Raw genomic sequence first — 22,723 nt, 5'->3', positions numbered from 1 at the left:
GGCTATTTGGGTTTTTTTTCAGCAGCAGCTGAGTCCAGTTGAAATATTGCTATGGAATCCATGGAACTGGCCTCCATCATGCCCACTTTAGTTATGGATAATGTCTTTTCCTATGTGTGCCATCAAAATGTGTTCAAAAATGAAAATTATTTGGAAAATTTGTCAGGGTTATCCAGTTTGTGAACAGTCATCTGTAGGATTTTTTTTACATCTAGTCTGCCCGTGAAAGACTTGCAGTTTCTCACTGCTTGTGAAGTACATTCATAGGCAGTTAACATAAAATAAGGAAAACATTCTATAAGATTATTTATTTTTTGACAAATGAAGGCTACCAACTGGAATTCTTAGGTACAAACCATCCTTACTAACACGTGAGGCATAAATCAATAACTTGTCTGCAGCAGATCAGGGAACAGAAATTATTCTGCTGACTGTCGGGAATAGTTTTTTTGTTGTTGGGTTTTTTTTTTTTAACATGTCATGAAAGAGGTATTTCTAGGCATTGGGGCTCTTCTCAGGCTGAGTTTAGGCTCTTTCAATAGAATGGGACTCCTGTTTTGAAAGACCAGCACATTAGTAATGTAAACTCAAGCCCCGTGATAGACATCTCCTTTATCTCAAGATGCAACTCTGCATGTCACTACCAGCCTTGTATTTTGTCTGCAAATTCCATCTGCCCTGGCAGTAAGCAACACAGGAGTTTGTCCAGGAAGACCCTGGCTCCTACTTTCTACTAGGCATTATGAAAAGCAGCTAATGCCGTTGAAGGTGAGGATGTATCCACATGATTAACATGCGTGGCCTGGGAGGGGGATCAGAGGAAGGTGCTCCCATGATGGACGTACCCGCTATTTCTCCTGTGAACAAAAGGGCATCAGGTCACCCCATAACCGAGGATGGTGTCTGCAGGCAATGGTATAGGGCTTCTGCTAATTAACCTCCAACAAGTACCCTGAGGTACTGTTTACACAGCAGTACAGACAGAACTGCTGTTTTGGAATACAGCTGATGCCAAAACGGCACAGAGTAACTGCTCAGAGACGAATTTTGTCTTTAAGCAGCAAAGGTATTTATTTTGTGCAACATTGGGGAGCTAGCTGATTCGCACCGGACAAACTAGCTCTGAAAAGTCAGGTAATTTATACAGCTTCCGTGAGAGGTTGCAACATCTTTACATACATATTCATTTGATTTTGACACCTAATCGTTCTGTTCATGATAGGTGGGATCTAGGTGGAGTAAACCTTTCAACTTTCTTCGTTCAACGATTTCCTGACTCATGGTCTCCTTATCTCCTTCAGGTGCCCACCTTATCTTTTCTAATTATTCAGAGTACGTCCCTTTACTTTAACATCATCAGTGGTATTTCGTCAGTGGAACCTTCTCTAATTATTCCGAGTACATTCCTTTCTCAACACAGAGCATCACCCAGAGCACTGTACCAAACTCATGCTGACTAATCTTTTTAAAGACCTTGCTCTGTTTCACAGCTTCACTGCTGCACACAGCAGTAATGCTACCACCTGTAGTGGTAAACAGAAATTCATCATGAATGTGTTACTGTTTGGAAAGGCTTAGATGGGCCATGTTTATAGTACAGTGCAAGTAGCCAGTTCGCTGAACAGTGCACTTCCCTAGCAAGCTGAAGATTTATGTTAAAGGGAATTCAGGTGGTACATTTCAGCCCTGGCTGAGCACTTTGAAAAAACACAGCACTCCTGCTTCGTCTTCCCTTCTGTGTGAGACTGGGACTGTGCCAGCAGGTTTGGTGAGTGAGCGTGGGGAGTACAGACTGCAACTGGAGGAAGGCACCTCTCTGTTCTGGAGGCAAAATGCGGGAGCATTCTTCAAAAACCTGACAGACTCCAGAATGGGTGGGGAGCTATGCAGGATGTTAAGATACATGTTTCGATTTTGGTACATATGGCCTTTTATGAATGTAACCCATAATCTCTAGGTAAACGCCATCAGGGTGTCTGCAAGGAGGCTAGTTAAGCTGAGGTTTATGCCACTGGCAGAGACCAAATAAAACCCAAAATATTGCCCCCTCCCCATATATTTGTACTCTTGATTTTAGATGTAGTGTGCAAAAAATGAGGAAGACTTCAAGAATGGATGACAAGGAAGAGGAATGACATCACTAATGTCCAGTGTGTACTGATACAGCCAAGTGTATGCCTTAAGAATCATTAAACCATTAAGGCTGACGTGTTTAGTTGTGAATTATTCTGAAAATGATTGGTTGCGAGCGTTTGAGAGATTTGGGGGCCTTTTTTTTTTTTTTACTTTAAGGAGATAGGTGAGGACAAAGCGGTGGAAAACGTTGCACACTTAGAGAACAATAAAAGAAATGCAGATGTTTAAAAATCAGGCATATGCTGTGCAGCTAGCAGACTGAACTGGCTCCAGAACAGGCATGTAACTGTCACTGTAGTCCTTACTGCATACAGATGAGCCCTGCTGGCAGCCAACAAGGTGCTGCATCTGTTTGGTGCTGAGCTGAAACACTGATGTGAGCTGTGTATTTTTTCCACCTTACTGCACTGGGTAGCATAGATGCGCATGAAATAACATGACAAAAGCCATCAAGCATTTCTGAATTGGTGGTAAGGCTTGGCATCATCCACTTAACCTGCAAGGCAGGAGTGTGGGATTACCAAAACTGGGTATTTGTGTCCTGTACAGCTAGGTCATCACATTTCTCTTTGGTGAATGGTAGATAACGAACCTCCCTCCAAAAGACAATATGTGCTTTAAAAAATTAATGTTGAGTTAGAAAGGTAGATGACTTGCCTGTTACTGTCTCATCCTCCTGAATATTAAGAAACTGCCCAACGAGCATATTGTTGGAGCACTAAAAAATTGGAAGGGTTTTATCCACATCTTGGATGATGCCTTCTCATGGACTCTGCTGCTGTAGTCCTTTTTTGCAAGAAATATCAGCAATATAGTACTCTTCTGGTAATGGCTACTTAGGGACAAGGAAATGTTTTGCTAAAGCTCGGTTGACCGCTGAAATTAATCTCAAATTGTTCAGCCCATCTGGTACTTGCTTTCTGTATTTGCAGTGAAAATTATGTACTTGATTTGAGAGGAAATTAGAGGGAAGAGAACCGTGTCCTCTTGAGTTCTGGAAAATACGGCTCCTGAAATACCACTGAGGAGCTACTGCAGTCACGCACAGACCCTCCTTGGAAAGTATTAATAAAGTAATGTCAAGACTGGTAGTGTGAACATGTGAAAAATACTTGCCTGTGCTTTAGCATTTGGTGAAAATACTGAAATTAAACTGAAGACAGACTAATCGTTTGTTCAGTGGCCAGTCTAGAACGGAAGCAAAATGCAATTACCGGTTATTACAAACTTACTTTCTGAAAGCTCTATAACTGTGGGCTAGAGTTTTGTAATGACAATGCTTTGCTGAAAATTAGGTGTTGAAATGACCGACCTGAATAAGACTGTTCTTATATATAAAATAATGATTCTTTTTGAGAAACAACATTAAAAACAGTAGGGGGGGAGAGGAGGAAAGTCAGTAGCATTGCCCCACTTTAAGTTTCTAATGCCGTTAGTGATTTAACACTGTTGATTTCAGGGCTTTTCTGTCTGTCAGAAGCACGAGAGGTGCATGGGAATCGCTTGAGCTTGTAGGGAACCCTCTTTCGGACGGAAAACTTATTTTCTTTCTAGTGCGGGCCGGGGTTAGCGTCCTCGCCTTGCTTTGCTCCAGGGCTGACCTAGCTCACCGTCTCCCTTCAAAGCCCCCGGCGGCCGGGCCCGGCAGCCCCCTGCGGTCTCCGGCAGCCGCAGCTCTGCCACCGGGGTGTCACGGTGCCACATCCTGAAGGGGTCACTCGCGCCGCCGGGGGTCTCCGGGCGCGGGGCGAGGCGCTGGCTGCGAACGGCTGGGAGCGGAGCGGCGCCGGGGAGGGAGCGCTCACCGCCCCGCTGCCCTCTGCGCCCGCCGGCCGCCCCGGCCCCCAGCCCTGCCTGGCCCCCTGCCCCCATGCCCCCGGCCCGGCCTGGCCCCCCGGCCCGGCCCCAGCCACCGACCACGGCCCGGCCTGGCCTGACCCTGCCCGGCCCCAGTCCCTGCCCCCGGCCCGGCCTCCAGCTCCGAGCCCGGCCCGGCCCCCAGCTCCCGGCCCTGCCCGGCCCCAGCCCCCGCCCCCGCCCCCGCCCCGGCCCAGCCCGGCCCCGCCCCCCGCGCCTGTCCCCGCCCAGCTCCGCCCCGGCCCCGCCCCCGGTGCCGCTGCCCCGCCGGCCGCGCAGCCCCGCCGGCTCTCGCTCCGGTCGCCGCTGCCCTGGCCGCCCCCCCGCCGGACCCCGCTGCCCGGCGGCCGCTGCGCGCAGGGGGTTGCGGGCCCCGCCGCCCCTCCCGGCGGCCCCGGCGGCCGCAGCATGTCGGCCGTGCGCAGGAAGCTGGGGGACACGTACCAGGCGGTGGGCCCGGCCCGCGGCGGCACCCGCCCGGAGCGGCAGCGCTTCGTGGACAAGAATGGGCGCTGCAACGTGCAGCATGGCAACCTGGGCGGCGAGAGCAGCCGCTACCTCTCCGACCTCTTCACCACGCTGGTGGACCTCAAGTGGCGCTGGAACCTGCTCATCTTCCTGCTGACCTACACGGTGGCCTGGCTGGTGATGGCCTCCATGTGGTGGGGCATCGCCTACCTGCGGGGCGACCTGCACCGGCCGCACGACGCCGCTTATAGCCCTTGCGTGGCCAACGTGTACAACTTCCCCTCCGCCTTCCTCTTCTTCATAGAGACCGAGGCCACCATCGGCTACGGCCACCGCTACATTACCGAGCGCTGCCCGGAGGGCATCGTCCTCTTCCTCTTCCAGTCGCTGCTGGGCTCCATCGTGGACGCCTTCCTCATCGGCTGCATGTTCATCAAGATGTCCCAGCCCAAGAAGCGAGCCGAGACCCTCATGTTCAGCCGTGCCGCAGTCGTCTCCCAGCGGGATGGCAAGCTCTGCCTCATGTTCCGTGTCGGCAACCTCCGCAACAGCCACATGGTGTCTGCCCAGATCCGCTGCAAGCTGATCAAGGTGAGGGCTGGGGGGCGGTGGGTGATGCAGGTGCACTGCAGGGTGGCACCGGGCTGCCCCTCTGCAGCCCCTGCTGGGGGGCTCTGCCCCGCCGTGGGGGTGGCTGCCTTGTCCCTTGGCCTGTGGGCGAGAGGACGTGGCTGGGGTCGTATGAAGGGCTTCAGAAAAATTAGCAGTAGCTGTCCATAGTAGGAGCCACGAAAGACTCAAGCAGGCGTAGGGGAGAATGGCTCATTGGAGACCTCCCAGGGACGTGCCAGTGGATCGTGAGGCTGGCAGGAATGGTTTCATCGGGAAGGATGGATGAGTCGGGATACAGGAGAGTTGCAGGGAGGGATTCCAAAGCGTGCCTCTTAGCAAGTGACAGCTGGGAATAAGAAATTGATTTTGTGGTGACATTAAACCCATTTTGTGGTGACATAAAATTAGGACAAAGATCAACCGTGGCCTCCTCTTCCCCTTGTGGAGACCTGGGGAGCTTTACCTTGCGGTTCCTTGCCCCATGGTTCCAGGCAGTGGTCTTCTAGCATTCCAGAGGGATCGTGCAGGTGCTTTAGTGGAAAGGCCCTTTGATTGTCACCAGTATGTATTTATTAATCACTGGCAATGGTCACTGTGATTCAGAATGCAAGAAAACTGGAATTCAAAGGAGATCATAACCAAAAAAATCATCAGGAGACAGTAGAGTTTGGCAGGCACGGAAGTCCAGAAGATACATTGGGCAGGAGCAGAATGGAAGGAAAACCGTGCGGCATGCCAAGAGAAAGCGACATAGCAGCTCGTAGCAGCTCCATCTTGTCACAGGAGTGCACTTGATGGGGAGCATCAGAAGCTGGATCCCAGTGATTACCTTAATTTCAGAATATCATATCTGAATGTTGTAAATGTTCTATATTCTCTGTGGTAATCCTCTGCCTGGAGCAACTGTTTGGATGCTTTAATAATTTGCAGAAACAAGCATGATACAGCAGGGGATGGGACAGTGGTAAATGCAAAAGGCCGTTTTCCTTCTGTTCTGCGCAGACTGCTTGACTGAGCTGTTAATTTTTCTTGCCACAGAATACCATTTAAGATGGAGAATCTGCTAAGATTCAAAAAGAGGTTGGAGATATATATATGTGTATATATATATATATATGGGAACAAGCTGTCAGGAGTTACAACAGAGCAGTTTTGGTAGGAATTGGAAAGCCAGCTAAACCATGATTTTTGTTGATCTCTTAACTATTAAAAAATAGCAGAAAGCCTCCTCTAAAGTATTCCAAGACGGAATGCAAGTCAAAGTGGCATAAAAGTGGCGTTAGGTGTTACAGTTGTGTTTTTACAGTGACCGTAGTTTGCTATAAATTTCTTTTGAAATAAGACACCAAACACGCAACCTGGAGCACTTAGTGCTGATAATCTCCTTGCTACACAATGCTCATGTGCACACGACTGGGACAGAAAACACAAGGACATCTGATGGACCTGCTTGACCGATTTGTCTTATGATAGCTGTTCCATAGACTAGACGATTAATCAGTGAGAAGCGTTTGATTGCTTTTTAATGATCATTGTGGCCGTGACTTGGGTTCAAGCTGCTTTGCAAATAGAAGCTACGGACACAGGAAAGTTTAGAAGGGAATGTTTGTGTCCTAGCTGCCCCCTCAGTCCTGATCACAAAGCACGGTGTTAGTTCCCACGTCTTTCTGCAAATCCTCGTCTTTCTGCAAATCCTCCTGGGTTTGGTGAGGTGCCCCTTGAAGTGGACACAGCACTCCAGAAGTCACAGCGGCCGTTTCGGCAGCGTGTGAATTTACGTCAGCTGCTTTGAAGTAGCTCGTGTCTCCTGGAAACTTGGGGTGAGTGGGCTGGAACTCCCTTTCTCTTTAGCGAGTTCTGCCTTTTTGTGATTTGTGCTCTTTGTGCTTCATGCCCTGCTGTTGACAGCTGATCTTGCTACATTTCCCCTGCACCCCATTAGAGAGCTAGATTAATTTTTTTTTTCACTTGTATCACGGTAAAAGAATGTGAAGAAATATGCCTTATCACACTTTTGCCCTTGAGATAGAAGATGTATTTAGTAGTGAACATAATGATTAGATCAGACCAATTGGAGTCCTGAGGATTTACCTTTGTAAAAACAAAATACCAAGCTGAGTGTGTCCGAATGGCATTTTCTGATGGTGTGATACGTGTTGTAGGACAGTTGGGACATTACAGTGGTGCCACCACACTGTGCTGGCTTTTTTTTTTGGTCCAGGAGGCTGCCCAGCAACATGGCATAGTGATGTTCTGGAAGAATCCCAGGCCCTTTTTAGACTGGGTTGTGGAGAGTTAGGAAAACAGTTACAAGACTGAGTTTCAGCAAAAAGCTTTTTCAGAAACCTGAGCCTCTAATTTACATTAAAGTGCTCTAGAAGCAGGCAAAAGCAAACAGCTGGGGCAAGAAACAGAAAGGAGCTGGCTGGAAGTAGCTGCTGAAAATGTGCGGTTCCAAGTTGTGGCCTTTTCAGTGTCACAGTGAACTGTTATTTTTCTGCCTGTTAATTTCTGGACCTCAGCAGTACCCCTGAGTGATCCCGTGACAGCAGCAGCAACCAGCATCCACCCTATGGCTATCAGTACTGATTTTTTAAAAATTAGTTACTATGGCTATCAGTACTGATTTTTCAAAAGATTAGTTATGATACCCTTTTTTATCTTCTCTTGATAGGACTGTACATGTCACTGATAATGTTGGTGTGTGAAGTGGTCTGTAAAGTGCTTCAGCTCATAGTGTAGGACATTTTGATTCAGAAAGCCGAGGAATGTAAGATCACCTTAACCTGTTTTCAATATATGCTAAGAAAAAGTTTAAAAAATACAATTGTGAAGTGTAGTAGCTGTAGAGCCAGTGCACTTTGGGTTATGGCCAGCAGGCACCTGAGCTGTACTAATTAACGGCTTTGAATAAGCTGAAAGCAAACAAAATTGTTAACAGAAAATTTGCAGATGGCAGATGACAGGTATTGCAAATAAGAAGACCCGTTATATTGTAATCTCGATAACTTGATAAGCAGGGCACGTGCAGAAAGTGGAAATACGTGTCTTAATATCTTAGAATCATCCAGATTGGAAGGGACCTTGGGGGGTCTCTAGTCCAACCTCCTGCTCAGCGTGTGGTGACCTGGGAGCTCAGCCCAGGTTGCTCTGAGCTTTTTTCCCAGTCTGGTTTGGAAACTTCTAAGGACGGAGACTGCACAGCCTTTTGGGGCAAGGTCTTCCACTAATTAACTGTCCTCGTGATGGAAAAGTTTTTCTTCAATCCAATCTGAACTCCTGTCGTCTCCCTTGCTCCAGCTGTGCGCGGCTGTGAAGAGCCTGGCTCCATCTTCTTGATTACCTTCCTCTGAGGTTTGGGAATGTCCCCCTCTGTGTGTCCTCCTCTCTGGTCACTCAGGTTGTATTTACAGCTTGGGGCAGCTAGACACAAACCACGCAATCCTTGAATAGCAGTAAACAAAGTAACAAGTTCATATTATTTAGTGATGTAATCTATGTAATAAATGTTCTTGCAGGGTTCTAGTCTAAGGAGGGGCAGCAGCCACCTAGGTGAGATCAGGGCTTTTCCTCTCACTTCTTCAGAACTGAAAATACTGTAGTTCTACATGGAAAATTAGCCACATGCTAGTTTAGCATTTTCTAGATTCCTGAGTTTCCCTACAGTGTACTGCAATATTAAACTCAATGCTCATCTGTCTTTTGCATCCCACGTTTTCTACTCCAATGCTTAATTAGTCCACCTGGGTAGCAAAACACACGAGTTCTCTAAAGGAGTGAACTGAAAGAGCGTTAATAATAATAAACCCACATCATATACAGTTAAAGAAGGACGTGCATAAACAATGGGGTTTTGAAAAGACCAAGAGTGAATAAAGCACAGGAGCAAAGCCTCAAAGGGCAGAAAATGTCTGGTCAGACACAAAACCAGACGAAGTGGCGATGCAGTGGAAGTCTGCCTAGTAATGAGAAACAAAGCAAAGATCCAGTGGCAGAAAGTTAAAGATGGAAAAATCCAGACACAAAAAGAGCCTTTTTTTTTCTTAGCTGTGAGGCAATTAACCTTCAAAGAAACTTCTGTAGACCTTTGGGCTCTCCATCTCTGGCCACATTTAAAATGAAAGCTGGGGCGTTTTGCAGTAATTGTGCCCTTGTTCAAGCATGTATTAATCTGCAGAATTTATTTGACTTTCTATTATGCAAGTGGTCAAAATAAAGAATCCCCAGTGTTCCTTCCACACTTACTGCTGACATTTTATAGTCCTCTGCCCTGTTTTGTGATCTTTTGAGTAAAGCTCTATATATGCAACCAGGTCGCTGCCTAGGAGTCTTAACATATTAGGGCTATTAAGCTACCTTCGTTCAAGTTAGTTTGTTTTTATTTAACAAATAAGTTGCTTTTAATAATTCTCCATGCCCTGCATGAATTAGTCCTGTATGTAAGATACCAAATCCCTCAAACACAACCTTTTGCTTTCTCCCAGGTCTGTGACCTCTAATCATCCTCGCTGGGTTTGTTTACTATTGACTGGATTTGATCGAAGACTATTCCACAGAGAAGAATAGTTTGTAGGTGAAACAGTCCTTAAGCCATTCAGGCAGCAGTTTGTGCAGATATGCACAGCTTTGCCTAGGTAACTGTATTTGATAAAACTTGGGGAAAATTGGAGGTCTTGGTTCATACAGCTCGTATTGAGCTTGTTACCTTGGAGCAAAGATCGTACGTTGCCAACCAGTTTGTGCACCTGGTAGTAACCAGGTGGCAGTAGTGGTGTAGCCTACAACGTCATTCTGTACGTTCCCTCTGGAAAAGAGCAGGGATGGTTTTGCTTTTGTTCAATTACACCTTTGCAACAGACTGTCAAGACTGCTACAGAGCAGTGGGTTTGAGCGCTTGTATTTCACAGCGCTGGCTTTGACCTTGCAAAGCCCAAATAATTTGTGAGAGCGCTTTTACGAGCAATCAGCTGCTACTCTCCTTGTCCTCATCAGTAGGGGAGAACAGGCACATAGCACATCATGAAGTAATGCATTGTATTTTCAGAAGGAGCTGTACTGAGCTACCTAACTGGCGATGTAATCGCCAGTAAATACTGGGCACTTCAAAATTCAGCATTTTTAAGATGCAGGTAAAGCAGAGAGACAGTCTGAAGGTATACTAGTTGCTTGGGGATTTTTTTTAAAGACAGAAATTTTCTTAAAAGAATACCAATCAGATCTAAGTCAATGGTAAAACTGCTTTGGCTTGCTCTCAGGACTAACGGATAGTTCCCAAATGATGGAACCGATACCAATGCAACACGGTAAAACTATTTAGTAACTACAGAATAATCTTATCATTTATGGTCAGCTTCTTAAAAAGAGTTAAATGCTTTCTAACGAAGCAATAAGCGAAAATGATTTTAAATAGGCTCTGCAAAGCTTCTAATTTTAATGGGCAATTTTTGCCTGTTATTAATCATTAAATTCTACCTTTAAAGCAATCAGCTGAGGAGCTGCCTGGCCAACTGAGGTAATTTTTAGTTATATTTTGAATAGCAGAAAAAATTGGGCAGAGCACTACGGGGCAGGGGGAAGCGATCATGTGAGTATTTTTATTGGACCCGTAAAATGGCATGAATAAAAACAGGGCGCTTAGCTTAATAATGATCATAAGTTCATTATTAAGATCACGTGCAAATTGGCAGGGGGTGATAGCATTGTTAACGTCGGTTCAGATGTTTTTGTGGAAACGTCACTTATCAGATGTATTGTACAATTACTGTGAGCTTACCTTTGAGTTAGTACATCGCAGTGTCTGCCAAACAAAAATCAGTAACACATAAAAATAACAAAACATGAATTCAGGCAATGGATTAAAAAATTTTGCTCTCTTTCACGGGAACCGTTGTCGCAGGATGTTCATGGCGAGCATCCATTGTAAGACATGTAGTGTGGTGCCTGAAGTTTTTGTCGAAAAAAAAAATTTGAGAATATATATCGTAGCAAAGTTTGTAGATGATAATGAGATCTAGTGGCATGATAAGTCAAACTTGGTCATACATAATATATATATATGTAGTCATAAATACTATAGCCTTATAGTATTTAGCATTACTTATATCTCCATCATGAAGACCCCAGACCTAATATATAGATGATAATATCATGAAAGAGGCAGGTTTAAACTTCTTTGCATTGATTTCATGTTTTGCCTCACACGGTGATTACTTTTCATCTTTTCATCTTTAGTCCCGACAGACACCGGAGGGAGAATTTCTGCCGCTAGACCAGTGTGAACTGGATGTTGGATTTGGAACTGGAGCTGACCAGCTGTTTTTAGTTTCCCCATTAACGATCTGTCATGAAATTAACTCAAAGAGCCCCTTTTTTTGTCTCTCACAAAGATCACTGAGAAGCGAGCAATTTGAAATAGTTGTCATCCTTGAAGGAATCGTTGAGACTACTGGTAAGACTTAGAATAATATCCATACTCTTTAATTTTTAGTCTTTTGTTTTCAGTGCTGATGTTTTTAGCGAGGCAGCTGTTAATCTTTTTGGGATGGTAATCCTGGATGCTCCAGAATATCCCACCATATGCTACAGAGCTTCAGTGGCTTTACCAGCTGGTAGGAGACCTCCCTTCGCCGTAGGGCTCTTCGTTACCGATGCCCAACGTGGCCAACGCATCCAAGAAGAGATGCACACTATAAGTATGGCATGCAGAGGAGTACAGCACCCTGTTTTAAGGACCACCACCCTGAAAGAACATCGAACTTTTCAGCCCAGCTCGCATTAAATTGAAGGCAAAAATAACACATGAAGTTATTTCACAGTACAAATACAGACCACATAGTCACAAAGATTGTCGGAACATGTGGTTATCAACAAATAAGAGCAGGGCTTTGGGGTTTTTTTCATCTTTTTTTTTTTTCTTTTTTTAAATCTTGATACGGCGTTGTCCCTATGACAGCTGACACTGTGGTCTTGTCATTTGGGGAGTTAATTCTATGAATCCTGCGGCGATGCGCTGCGGTTACATTAGCAGCTCTGTGTCGAGGAGCCACGCGTACTGTTGAAGTCCAAATCATTCAGTAAGTTCATCAATATCCCGATCTTCCTCTCCTTTCTTTTGAGGATTTGTTGAACTTTGATTAATCAAAAGGCATTTTCAACCTTCTTTCACCAAGATTACCTGGCGCTTCGTTCCTGCCTTGGAAACGGGGATGTCCTTCTGGCACAGCCACGTGCAGTCAGCTCCTGCCGGACAGGAGATGGGGCTGACTGATTTCTATCCACCTGCTGGACTGAGCCCTAAACAAATACATGATCCACCGGGGCAGAACACCCTTTCAGGTCGAGTGGGGCAGCCTTTAGATCCCCACAGAAGCCTCTTCTCATCCTGCAACGGAACGATGTATCTTAGATAAGCACGCGTTCATAACCGCACTTCATGCAATTACCTCACCCGGTATCGCAAGGGAAACATTTGACATTTGTCTGAGAATTAATGTAGCAGTAACCGGCGAGCAAACCACAGTTTGGGCTTTCTGAGTGCTGATTCTGCCTCTGAAGGGTACCGTGATGGGAGGTCTTAAAGTTCTGCTCACCTGGGATATTTGCATTAATTATCAGCAGCACTGTTGTGCCGAGATTGTGAGACGTTTGTTGGCTTGGTTGAAACACATTTGAGCTGTCGGTTCACCCGTGTTAATACTGCCCATGGGGTACGTTTGCACAAAGTGGAACAAATTCTTCTACAAGCTTTATAGCGGTACCTATGTCTTGGCACGAAAGGCAGCTGCAGTGTCTCTGCATGACTGTTATCTTTGACACGTTGTTTGGAGAAAAGGCAGCCTGACCTGTAGAAGGAATGGAGGATAAAATTTTGCATTTAGCTTTGGCTCCCCCCACGCCCAGCGTTGGCCAGAGAATGCTGTAAGCCTCTGCCCAGCAGTGGTTCTTTCTCTTCCAAGAAACAGTATTACGTCCAATCTGTAACATCGTTGTTGCTAGCAACATAATACTGTCTTAATTTTATGTTTTGCTAGCGAGATAATACTGTCTTAATTTTATGTTTTGCTAGCGAGATGATACTGTCTTAATTTTATGTTTTGCTAGCGAGATAATACTGTCTTAATTTTATGTTTTACTTCTATCAAAAGCTGTTTGCTTGGTGTGTCTCTGCAATACTTAATCCAAGATTTGCATAAAAATCTGGTCAGTCAATTAGAGTCAACACTCCCCGGACTGTTGGGAGATTGACTAGGGACAATCGCACTGTTTTGTAATCTATAAATTTTTTAGCTTACAGGCTACAGTTGATTTTTATCGGTCAGCCTTACCTTGGTATTTTTTGTTCCATGTGCTGGTCTGCGTGCTCACATTCGAATTTCATGCTCTTGTCTCTTGTTTCCATAGGAATGACGTGTCAAGCCAGGACCTCATATACAGAAGATGAAGTTCTTTGGGGTCACAGATTCCTGCCGGTCATGTCCCTAGAAGATGGGTTTTTCCATGTTGATTATTCTCAGTTTCATGCCACGTTTGAAGTCCCCACTCCTCCTTACAGTGTTAAAGAGCAAGAAGAAAACCTGTCCCTATCATCTCCTTGGAATAGTCCTGCCGATAATAACCAGACCAGGAGAGAGCAGGTTTGTTCACTTGAGTGTATTGATATCGCAGGAGAGATAAACAAGCTCCCACTTAAACTTCAGAAGATTAGCTCAAGGAAGGAAGACCTTCCAAGAAGAGCCCTGAGAATGAGTTCCAGTAACACAGAGAAGACTTGCAGTACTGGAGATCTCTTGAAAATTCAAGAAATAAGTTCCATGTCTGATGGTGAAGACAGTGATGACAGGATACAGCTGAAAGCCTTAAAATTAAATGTTGAGGCTTTGACTCAGTCGACCGGCGATCTCCAGGTACAGAAGAGCCCTCCCAGTATGTGTGCTCTGGAGATGAAACTGGAAGATAATTTTCCTGCCAAACTTCGAAAAATGAACTCTGATCGCCTCTCCTAAGAGCAGAAGCAATGGGAGTTGTTGCTGATAAACTGCATTCGAGACTGCTGACCTGAAAGAGTTGTTGTACGGTAAAGTCATCGTTTGGTTTTGCTGCTTTCAGGAAGAACAATCCTTTTTGTATGATTGTTCTGTACAGATCCAACTTAGGTAGCGTAGTAGGACTTTGAGGGGCAGTGAGGTTAGACTGTCGTGCCAAAGAGATCGCTGCCCTCACGGTGTTTGTCGGCATGCTTGTTGCAAATCTACATTGTCTTCCATACATGCAGATGCTTTTTCACGAAGCAAGGACCAGATCCTTAGTTGCAGAGTGCAATGGTCAGAGGTCAAGCCAGAAGGGCGTAAAAGCCAGCTGAAACACAATTTTGTGCAGCTCAGACCTTGGGAGTGTTGCTGATGTGTAGAACAGCAGGACACAGGAGGAATCTGTGACGCTGCTTGGTCATCGTCCCGTTCTCCCTCAGGGACCCTGCTGGGAGGTGGCCATCCTGTGCAGCCTGGTGGCACGCATCCTTCTGTCCCCGTGAGCGTGGCATGCCAGCTCCGTGTCCCCAGAACCTCGTCTGTTGTCCTTCAGGTAAAGGAAGCAGTTTGCCGTAGCCGTTTGTGTCGCTTGACTCACGCAAGCTCTCATAAACATCAGCATCATTTGTCCCGTCAAAAGTCAGACCCCAGCATTCGATCAGGTGGATAACGTGGAATTTTAATGACTCATTGTGAAGGGGGCCCGAGTCAGTAGCTCAACTTCATGGGATGTCTCATACTCAACTTTATGAAATTTTAGTTTGGAGACTCCTTGTCAGTAAATTAAAGGAAGTGCTAGATAATGCTCGGTCATTACAGGAGTGGATAATAGTACGTACACATTTCAAGAGTTTTACTAAGGAATAATAGTGTCTTTGATGCTGCTCATTTTTTATTTTTTTTTTTGTTTCACTTGCGTTCTCCAGTTATGTATGATTCTCAACAATTTTGTAGATTTGACATTTATAATATGAAATTCATTGCAGAGCAGAACTCCGTTTCGATACCAAAAATCGGAGTCGCTGAGCCCCCTTGCTTTCTAGCACTCCCTGGTAAGGCAGGAGGCTAGGTGCGGCTGGGCCAGGATTCCGAGATAAAGCTCATTAACGACAGAGTCATTATTAAGCAGATATTCTTTATTTGCAGCTCTGGGTGCATAGGGGATCGCTCCTCCTAGCATGCACACCCCAGCTCTGGTTCTCACTATTTTTATGCTACTATCTAATACAGATCCCTAATATTTCCCAGGAAGCTAATACATATTCAAACTATTTCCCTGAAATGTTTTACATATTTTCCCACCTCTTTGTGCGTTGTGCTGCCACCTTGAGGGTCTTCTCGGAGGGTTCTTTGATGAAGGCTCGAAGTCTTTGTCCGCATAAACTTTCGATCTGGGGGCTCTTGCACACACACAGTTCATTTCTACAGATTAAAAAAAAAATATATATTCTCTTGTAGTCCTGGAACACACCATCCTGTTCTCTAGGTACAGAAACGTTTCTCTTCCTTTGCAGTGCTTCTCACCGTTGTCCGAGGTTATTTATGACGTACCCTTACGGTTGTGCATCCCCTAGTCTAAACTCCCAGACGACAATTATGTAGCAATTAGTTATTTCCCTGCATTCTACGTGTGTTAGCACATTGTACAAGGGTTGATGAACCCTTGCCAGCTCACCAAAGTCGACCAGTCTCTTATTCTTTTAACCCTGACGTATCAGTTTTAACATAAATGCATTAAGATACTGAAAGAAAAGGCGGCACAGGTCTGTACATGTTAAATGTGCAGCTGAGAGAGAATGCTTTCACATTTTTTGAGCATAATGGAGCATTCTCTCAAAGTGCTTCTGCTAATAATGATTTATTTTCAGTTGTTTGAATGAATACTTCAGAAGATCATCCCTGGAATATGGCAACCTTCTCTGTAGAAATGACCAAAAAGATGTCAGTGGAAATTTGCACAGAGGTGTTAGTGTTTTAATATTTGGTATCTCTTTAAAATGTCATACAGCTTTTTCTAAGTGACTGGCCTTGAATAAGAGGGGCAAATGCTTTTGTGGTTTTAAAAGAAATCTTGCGTAACTGAAACTGCTGTTTGCCTTACTGATCATGAGGAAATGGCGAGAACTAGACTTGGACTTTCTTAGATTTCCTGGGGTTCTACACTTCAGAGCAATCGCATCACTATTCGGCTATTCTGCTTTCCATCTCAATCTGTGGAAGAGGTCTTTTTTTTTCTTTTTTTTCTTTTTTTTTTTTTTCTGTTTGGTGGTGAGGAACCATAATCAGACCTGGCTGTTTCGCAAAATGTGATGCTCAGTAGCTCAGTAGACAGGGTGCTTATCACTAGCAGAGCACTCCACAACAGAAGGATCAAATTCTGCTCATTACATGGACAGAATTGTCAAATTTCCAAGGGGTTGCTGTGGCCATATCGATTGGAAGTGCGTGCCTCGATGACTAAAGTGGAGCAGTGAAGTGATCTATCCAAGCCAGAGAGAGCTTGGCTTGCAGGAATTGCCTTTTCTTGTGTTTGATCTCCTGCCTGCAGTGTGAAACTGGAAAATAGTACTTTACAGAAGGGTGGGATGTGCTCCTTGTTGTTGTTTTCAACATGAATTTCAACATTATATATGTGCTGAAATCTGTGTTTTCATTTATTAAATGTATCGGTATGGGATATTTAGTGACAGTGTCAATGGATGATGACTCTCCCCACTCTTCAGAACAGCCAAAATTAGTATAAAATAAAATTACGTCCACCTTGGGTCTCAAGCATTCTGGCAAGTCACTCAGCTCAGAGTGCATTTGTAACAGACACAGAAACAATGAGCGAAAGGATCCTGTATCTGCTTCTCAAGATAGTCACGTGAAAGGCTGTTCCACATGTGTTACGCACCTGTCAGACATGTAATGCAGCAGAATTCTCTGCTGTGCATTCTGCAGGATGCAGTTTTCAGGTATTTTCAGTTTTCCCGGTTCTGGGCCGCGCCTGTAGCTGCAGAATAGATTTAGTCGTGGCTTCCCGAGACTGTGCTGGAGACCAGGCTCAGCACTAAGCAGAATCTTCACTGTCTTAAATGTATTCTGTCAGAGCTTGCAAGCTGCGTGGTGGTTTTCTGTGATGCCTGCTGCGACAAAAATAATTGCTGAAGCACTCCTGGGAACCCTAAGGTGATTCTTCCTACTATGTAAAGCAGTCAGATGTCTTCCTGAGACCGAGGGCTCCAGCGTGCATCTCTCGTAGCAGTATTACTGGTACCCCTCGAGGAGTCTGTTTGGGCTGGAAGAGGGTAAGGATGAAGGAGAAGGAAAGCAAAATGACACACCAGGGTCCCCAGAGATACAGGAGAGCGAGGAGGAAGAACGGAGCCAGCTTTATGTGGCCCCAGGAGAACACCCAGCCTCATGTGGCCGAGGGGTCACTGGTGCCACCACCAGGATGCGCGACTGGAAACCAGGTGGGAGTGAAGTGTCCCCCAGTTTCAGGATTGCACAGGAGGGCTGGAGCAGGAGCTGGGAGCGGTGAGGTGCCCTCATTTTCTCAGTGGCCAGCCCAGCTCTGAGCCCGCTCTGCAGTCACAAAGACAAGGGTGCAGCCAGGGCTCCAAGGGGATGCGCGGTGCCATGCTGGCACAGCACGCATCAGGGGACCCCTGCCCACAGCGGGGGCTGGCTGCCACGTGCAGGCACGGTTCAGCCGCCTGATGCTTGGTGCCGGGCCATGCAGGCGGTCAAGATCACGACAAAACCTTTCCCTTGTGCCCTAAGGTCTGGTTTGGCACTGCACAGCCGTAACGCACCGTGCGGGGAGCCGGGAGTGTGAAATGTGCTTTCACGCTGCTACGCCAAGCGTGCGGCAGAAGCACAGACGGCTGCAGTCAGGGTTTTTCCACTCGAATACCAGAAATAAATTCCAACCCCAAAGGAAAAAGCTCAGAGGAGGCTGGCGGCCACTTGCTGTGTCAAGAGCAACGGCAGGAGTTGACCCCGGCCAGACGGATGAACGCCAGTCCAGTAGCAACTGTTCAGGTTTGGCAGAAAGGGGAAGTATAATGGCACCAAGCCCTGCGGAAGGCTCAGTCCCAAGTGGTGTTTACGCATAATAATTAATAAATCACCCTATGGGGTGATGGTGGGGGGGTGCCTTGCGGGGCCAATGGCAGGGGGCACCCCGCGGGGTGATGGTGGGGGTCACCCCGCGGGGTGATGGGGGCTCCCGGCCCGGCTTGCCGCCGTGGGTGCAGGGCTCCCGCTGTGGCCCAGGCGTGGCGTGGTGGCGCGGCTGCTGCTGCAGAGCGGGCGAGCGGGGCTGGTGCGGGTGTCCCCGCCACCGGGAACGTCGCAGGAACGTGGCAGCCGGGCCGGGCAGGGGAAGGGGGCAGGGGCAGGGCAGGGCCGGGGTCTTGCTACTGTGGGGCCCGGCTGGAGCCGCAGCAGGGCCGAGGCTCCGGGGCACGGGTGGCTCGGCCGGAGGAGGCGGGGGGGCCGCGGCAGGGCCCCGGGCAGGCCCCGAGCGGGGACACGCGGGGCCGGCGGTGGGGGGATGGGCTGGGGGCGCTCCGCGGCCGCGCCAAGGCACGTGCGGGCGGCAGGGGGCGGCCCCGGGGGTGCCGGTACCGGGATGTGCCGCCTTCCGGTACCGGGACCCCGGCGACCACACCGCCCGCGGAGCACCCAGGCCGCCCCACCAGGCCCGGCAGTTCCCCGCGGCATGCCGGGAGCTGGCCGCTTCCGGCACCGCCCTTCCGGCACCGCCCTTCCGGTCCGCCCTGTTGTCAGCGCAGCGTGCGGGGGGGGCCCTCCGCTCGTGGGTGGCCCGGGGGCGACCGAGGCGTCGACACGAGGCAGCGAAGCGGGCACTTGGCCGCAGCGCCGGCGGCTGGTGGGGTCTCACCGGTGCCGAGGTCACCGTCACACGCAGAATCGCTCGGGCGGTGCAGGCCCGGTGCCAGGGGCTGGTTACATGTAATCATACTGACAGAAAGCTTAGAAATCACTGGATTAATAGGATACGGAAAACTCAGAATAATTAAAATTCTCATTGCATGTACAAAGAGGAGCTTCACAGGTGACTTTGCAAGTTAGGCCCGGTCCTGGGGCCCGCTGTACTGGTAAGGTGGGGCTGGGATGCTCCTGTGCTGATAAGACGACACCGGTATGTGAACGTCTGTGCCCTGAGCCAGGAAAACTGGGTCTGTCCTGGGTTTTGGTTGGGAAGGAACTGGGGACACGACTGAGTCTGCACGAAGAGGGAAGGTGACAAGAGGGAGACTCCTAAGCCTTCATCCTCGGCGACCCCCACGATCCGCACCAGGAGAGAGCGTGCAAGCGCAAATGGGAAGAAACTTCTGTTAATGACTTCTTGGTAGACTAATTACCCTAACCCAACCTATTCTCGGGCATCGATGGAATATGTATGAATGTAAACTTTAAATCGCACGTGCACAAAGAAGCGGGGCAGCGGGTGCTTTTGGAATTATCCACCCTGATGCCCGCCGGTGAATGAAACGCACTGCTTTATAACCTACCCTGAGTTTAAAAGCTTAATTTTGCACGTCAATACTATCTGCTGAGTCATCCTTCTGGTTACTACTACGCTTGTGCAGAGGAAGGGTCGTCACTTGGGCAAGGGTCTCCTTGACCTGGGGCTGTTCTTCAGTGTTATAATGAAGGTAGTTCACATATAAAATAAAGGTGTTTTTTATTGCAGTGGCGTGTGCGCGGGGGCTCACTCCGCCCATCCCGCACACCTAGTTCTATCACAATACATATTTATACAATCCAGTTGGTTAGTTCCGCCCAAAGTCTCCACCTCCCAACTAATTATCAGTGAGTTGCTCTCTCGCCTCAGTTTAAAGGTACAGTTCAATTTAAATCCACTACGCACGCTCCCCGAGTGGGGGCTCCATCCTCTTTGGGGGGGGGTAGGGGGGGGGGCATTGAGCATCCTTAAAAATAAGTTTAATTGCCAAGTTGGACAGCTGGGTATCTGCCTTGCCAAGTTGTCCCATAGTTCATCCTATGCACAGTAGAACCAGGTGCTCTGGTTACATCCAGAGATAAAAGACCAAAGTTAACATGGTCCAGAGAACAGGTGATGCCTCAAGTGTTAAAACTAACCATGTTGCAAGCAGCCGACACATACAAGACTTAGGCCTTGCAGCCTGGTTGGCTGAGGATTTGCCAAAGTCAGTAGTTGTTATAGCACCATCCAAACCAGCCGGCTGCAGCAAGGCTCTCCCCATCCCATCCCAGGGAACTTCCATAAGCAGTTCCCACACCTTGCCCCGGCACAGCCACCCACCCCCCCACGAGGTTTCACAAGATCTACTGTCCGGGCTGTTCCTCCATCCTCTCCAGGCCAGCCCACCTGCTTCTTGACCCTGCTGCAGCCCTCTCCTTGTCTCTCCTCCATCCAGGGAAGCTCTCTCCCTCCTGCCACTGCTTCTTCCAGGTCTCCTCACCCAGTGCCCCTCCTCACCCAGTGCTCCCCTTCTATCCCCCTTAGAGCTATTTAACTACTTAGCAGGAACCAGCCACAGCTGCACATCAGCCACATCAGCCACCCCCCACCCCAAGCCAGCCCACAGCTGCACATTATCAGTGTTAATTAACCTGCCCTCATTCCTCTACAATTCCTCTACAAGCAGTTACATAGTCGATGTATAACTGACTTGCAGAATCAGCCCCCACGATCTACAAGATTGTAAAGGAGGCACGGTTATCCAGCGCTGGGCAGCATGGGGGTAGTGCCACCAAAGTCACGCAGCCCCGAGTTATACAACGAAACGTTACATCTACATCAGGTTTCCCAATACGCCTATACATATGCATGATCTATCCCCACTTAGTATTAAAATTAGTTCCAAGAAGTTATTTCCATAAATTCCTCCCAACTGGCTCGCGTGGTGCAAATTCCTCCCAACTGCACTTGCCGGGTGCCTCCTGGAGGTGGTCGCAGGGGTCTTGGGGGATGAAGGCCGATGACTCTTCTTCATCCCCGCTAGTAACCCTTTGTCTTTGCGCAGACTCAGTTGTTCCTCCGTCCTTATCCAACCAGTAGGGTTGGTTTTAGCGGGTGCTGTAGGCACATCCCTGGTTCTTAGGAGCTGTCCTTCAGGAGGGACTGCAAGACTCTTTTTGAGTTTTTTGCTTCAGCTATTAGTTAATTGCTTCAGCTAATTCACACAACAATTCGAAAAACACTAAACACTCTCTAGCATTCTGATTCTTTGGGCTAAGCAATATTATATCTACTAAAATTCCCATAACCCCTTCTCTCATAACCTTGTTAGAGGACGGAAGGGATAAGACGCAAGAAAGATAATGACGATTTTTCAAGGCTGCTTGACAAGGAGGAACCAGAACAAGCAACACAAAGGAAAAAAAAAGTAACAGATGGACACACCGGCTAACAAGCCTCAAGGATACCAGGGCAAAGTAATTGTGGTAGTGGGAGATTCGTGACCCCCTACTCAAATGCCCCCCCCCCCCTCCCCCCCAAAGAGGATGGAGCCCCCCCCGCTCGGGGAGCGTGCGTAGTGGATTTAAATTGAACTGTACCTTTAAACTGAGGCGAGAAAGCAACTCACTGATAATTAGTTGGGAGGTGGAGACTTTGGGCGGAACTAACCAACTGGATTGTATAAATATGTATTGTGATAGAACTAGGTGTGCGGGATGGACGGAGTGAGCCCCCGCGCACACGCCACTGCAATAAAAAACGCCTTTATATTAAACAACCCAATCTCCGAGTCTTAGAAAGTTTCTTTTATGCGTCATTTTCGGTATCACAGGGACTTTAAATATCTCAGCTTATGTGACAAGCAACACAGCAACCAATCATTGGTTAACAGGTACTAACGCAATACTAACAGAGAGACGAAGTTCTTAAAAACCAAGATATTCCCACAGCGAATTGTTTCGTGAGCAAACACCAAATATAATATAAAGATTCAGTCAAAGCTCCAGATACTGTGCGACAGTGCTGGCTGGGTTTGATGTGCTCCAGGGCACACCGAGCTGTTTGCCAGCAGGGAAGTCTGCAGGAGGCTGTGAGCTGCAGCTCCCCTGCCCGTCACTGCGTGTCTGTGCCACCCTGCTCTTGTGTCACCCACGTGCCAGCCCCTGGAAGGCATCGTGGGACATGGGTTTCCCCCATTTCTCCCCCAGTGTGGGGCAGGGAGCGTTTTCCAGTTCTGGAAGGGAATGAAGAGGGCTGTCCCCAGGGTGCCAGGGAGGGTAGGGGGGTTGGGGGGATCTCGGTGGCAGCGGCTGGGAGGGGTGGCAGTACCCGGGGGGGATGGCACAGAACTGTCCAGCTACGGCAGCAGAAAGTCCCCAGGGAAATCTGAACAGCGCTGCAGTTGTATAAGGACCCCCAGAATGGCTGAAGATGCCGAGGAACAGCCCCACAGCAGCCACAGCCCCCCCCCCCCCCCCCCCACTGCCCCCCGTGCCCAGCCACGCTCTGCCTCCCCACAGCCCCCCCCACGCAGGGACCCTCAAACCTCCAAAACCACCCAGACAGGAGCACAGCCCCCCTGCGCCGGGGCACCGAGAGCTGTGCAGGGAGCGGGGGGGGCACGACGACGACCCTGTGGCAGCCAGGGCCATGCAGGTGC

At 48.0% G+C, this 22,723-nt stretch overlaps 1 protein-coding gene across 1 annotated transcript; it reads left to right on the top strand.

Moving 5' to 3' along the window:
* Positions 1-4,231: 4,231 nt before the first annotated feature.
* On the top strand, positions 4,232-16,726 carry LOC102046368 (G protein-activated inward rectifier potassium channel 1-like). The gene is made up of 3 exons (XM_055697622.1): positions 4,232-5,052; positions 11,305-11,521; positions 13,474-16,726. The coding sequence occupies exons 1-3, from the start codon at positions 4,402-4,404 to the stop codon at positions 14,073-14,075; spliced, it is 1,470 nt and encodes a 489-aa protein (XP_055553597.1). The 5' UTR covers positions 4,232-4,401; the 3' UTR covers positions 14,076-16,726.
* The last annotated feature ends 5,997 nt before the right edge of the window (positions 16,727-22,723 follow it).

The sequence above is a fragment of the Falco cherrug genome, chromosome 20 (genome assembly GCF_023634085.1).
Source record: "Falco cherrug isolate bFalChe1 chromosome 20, bFalChe1.pri, whole genome shotgun sequence".
Lineage (NCBI taxonomy): Eukaryota > Metazoa > Chordata > Aves > Falconiformes > Falconidae > Falco > Falco cherrug.
Note: the sequence above shows the minus strand (reverse complement) of the source record. Positions and strands in the feature narration are given on the sequence as shown.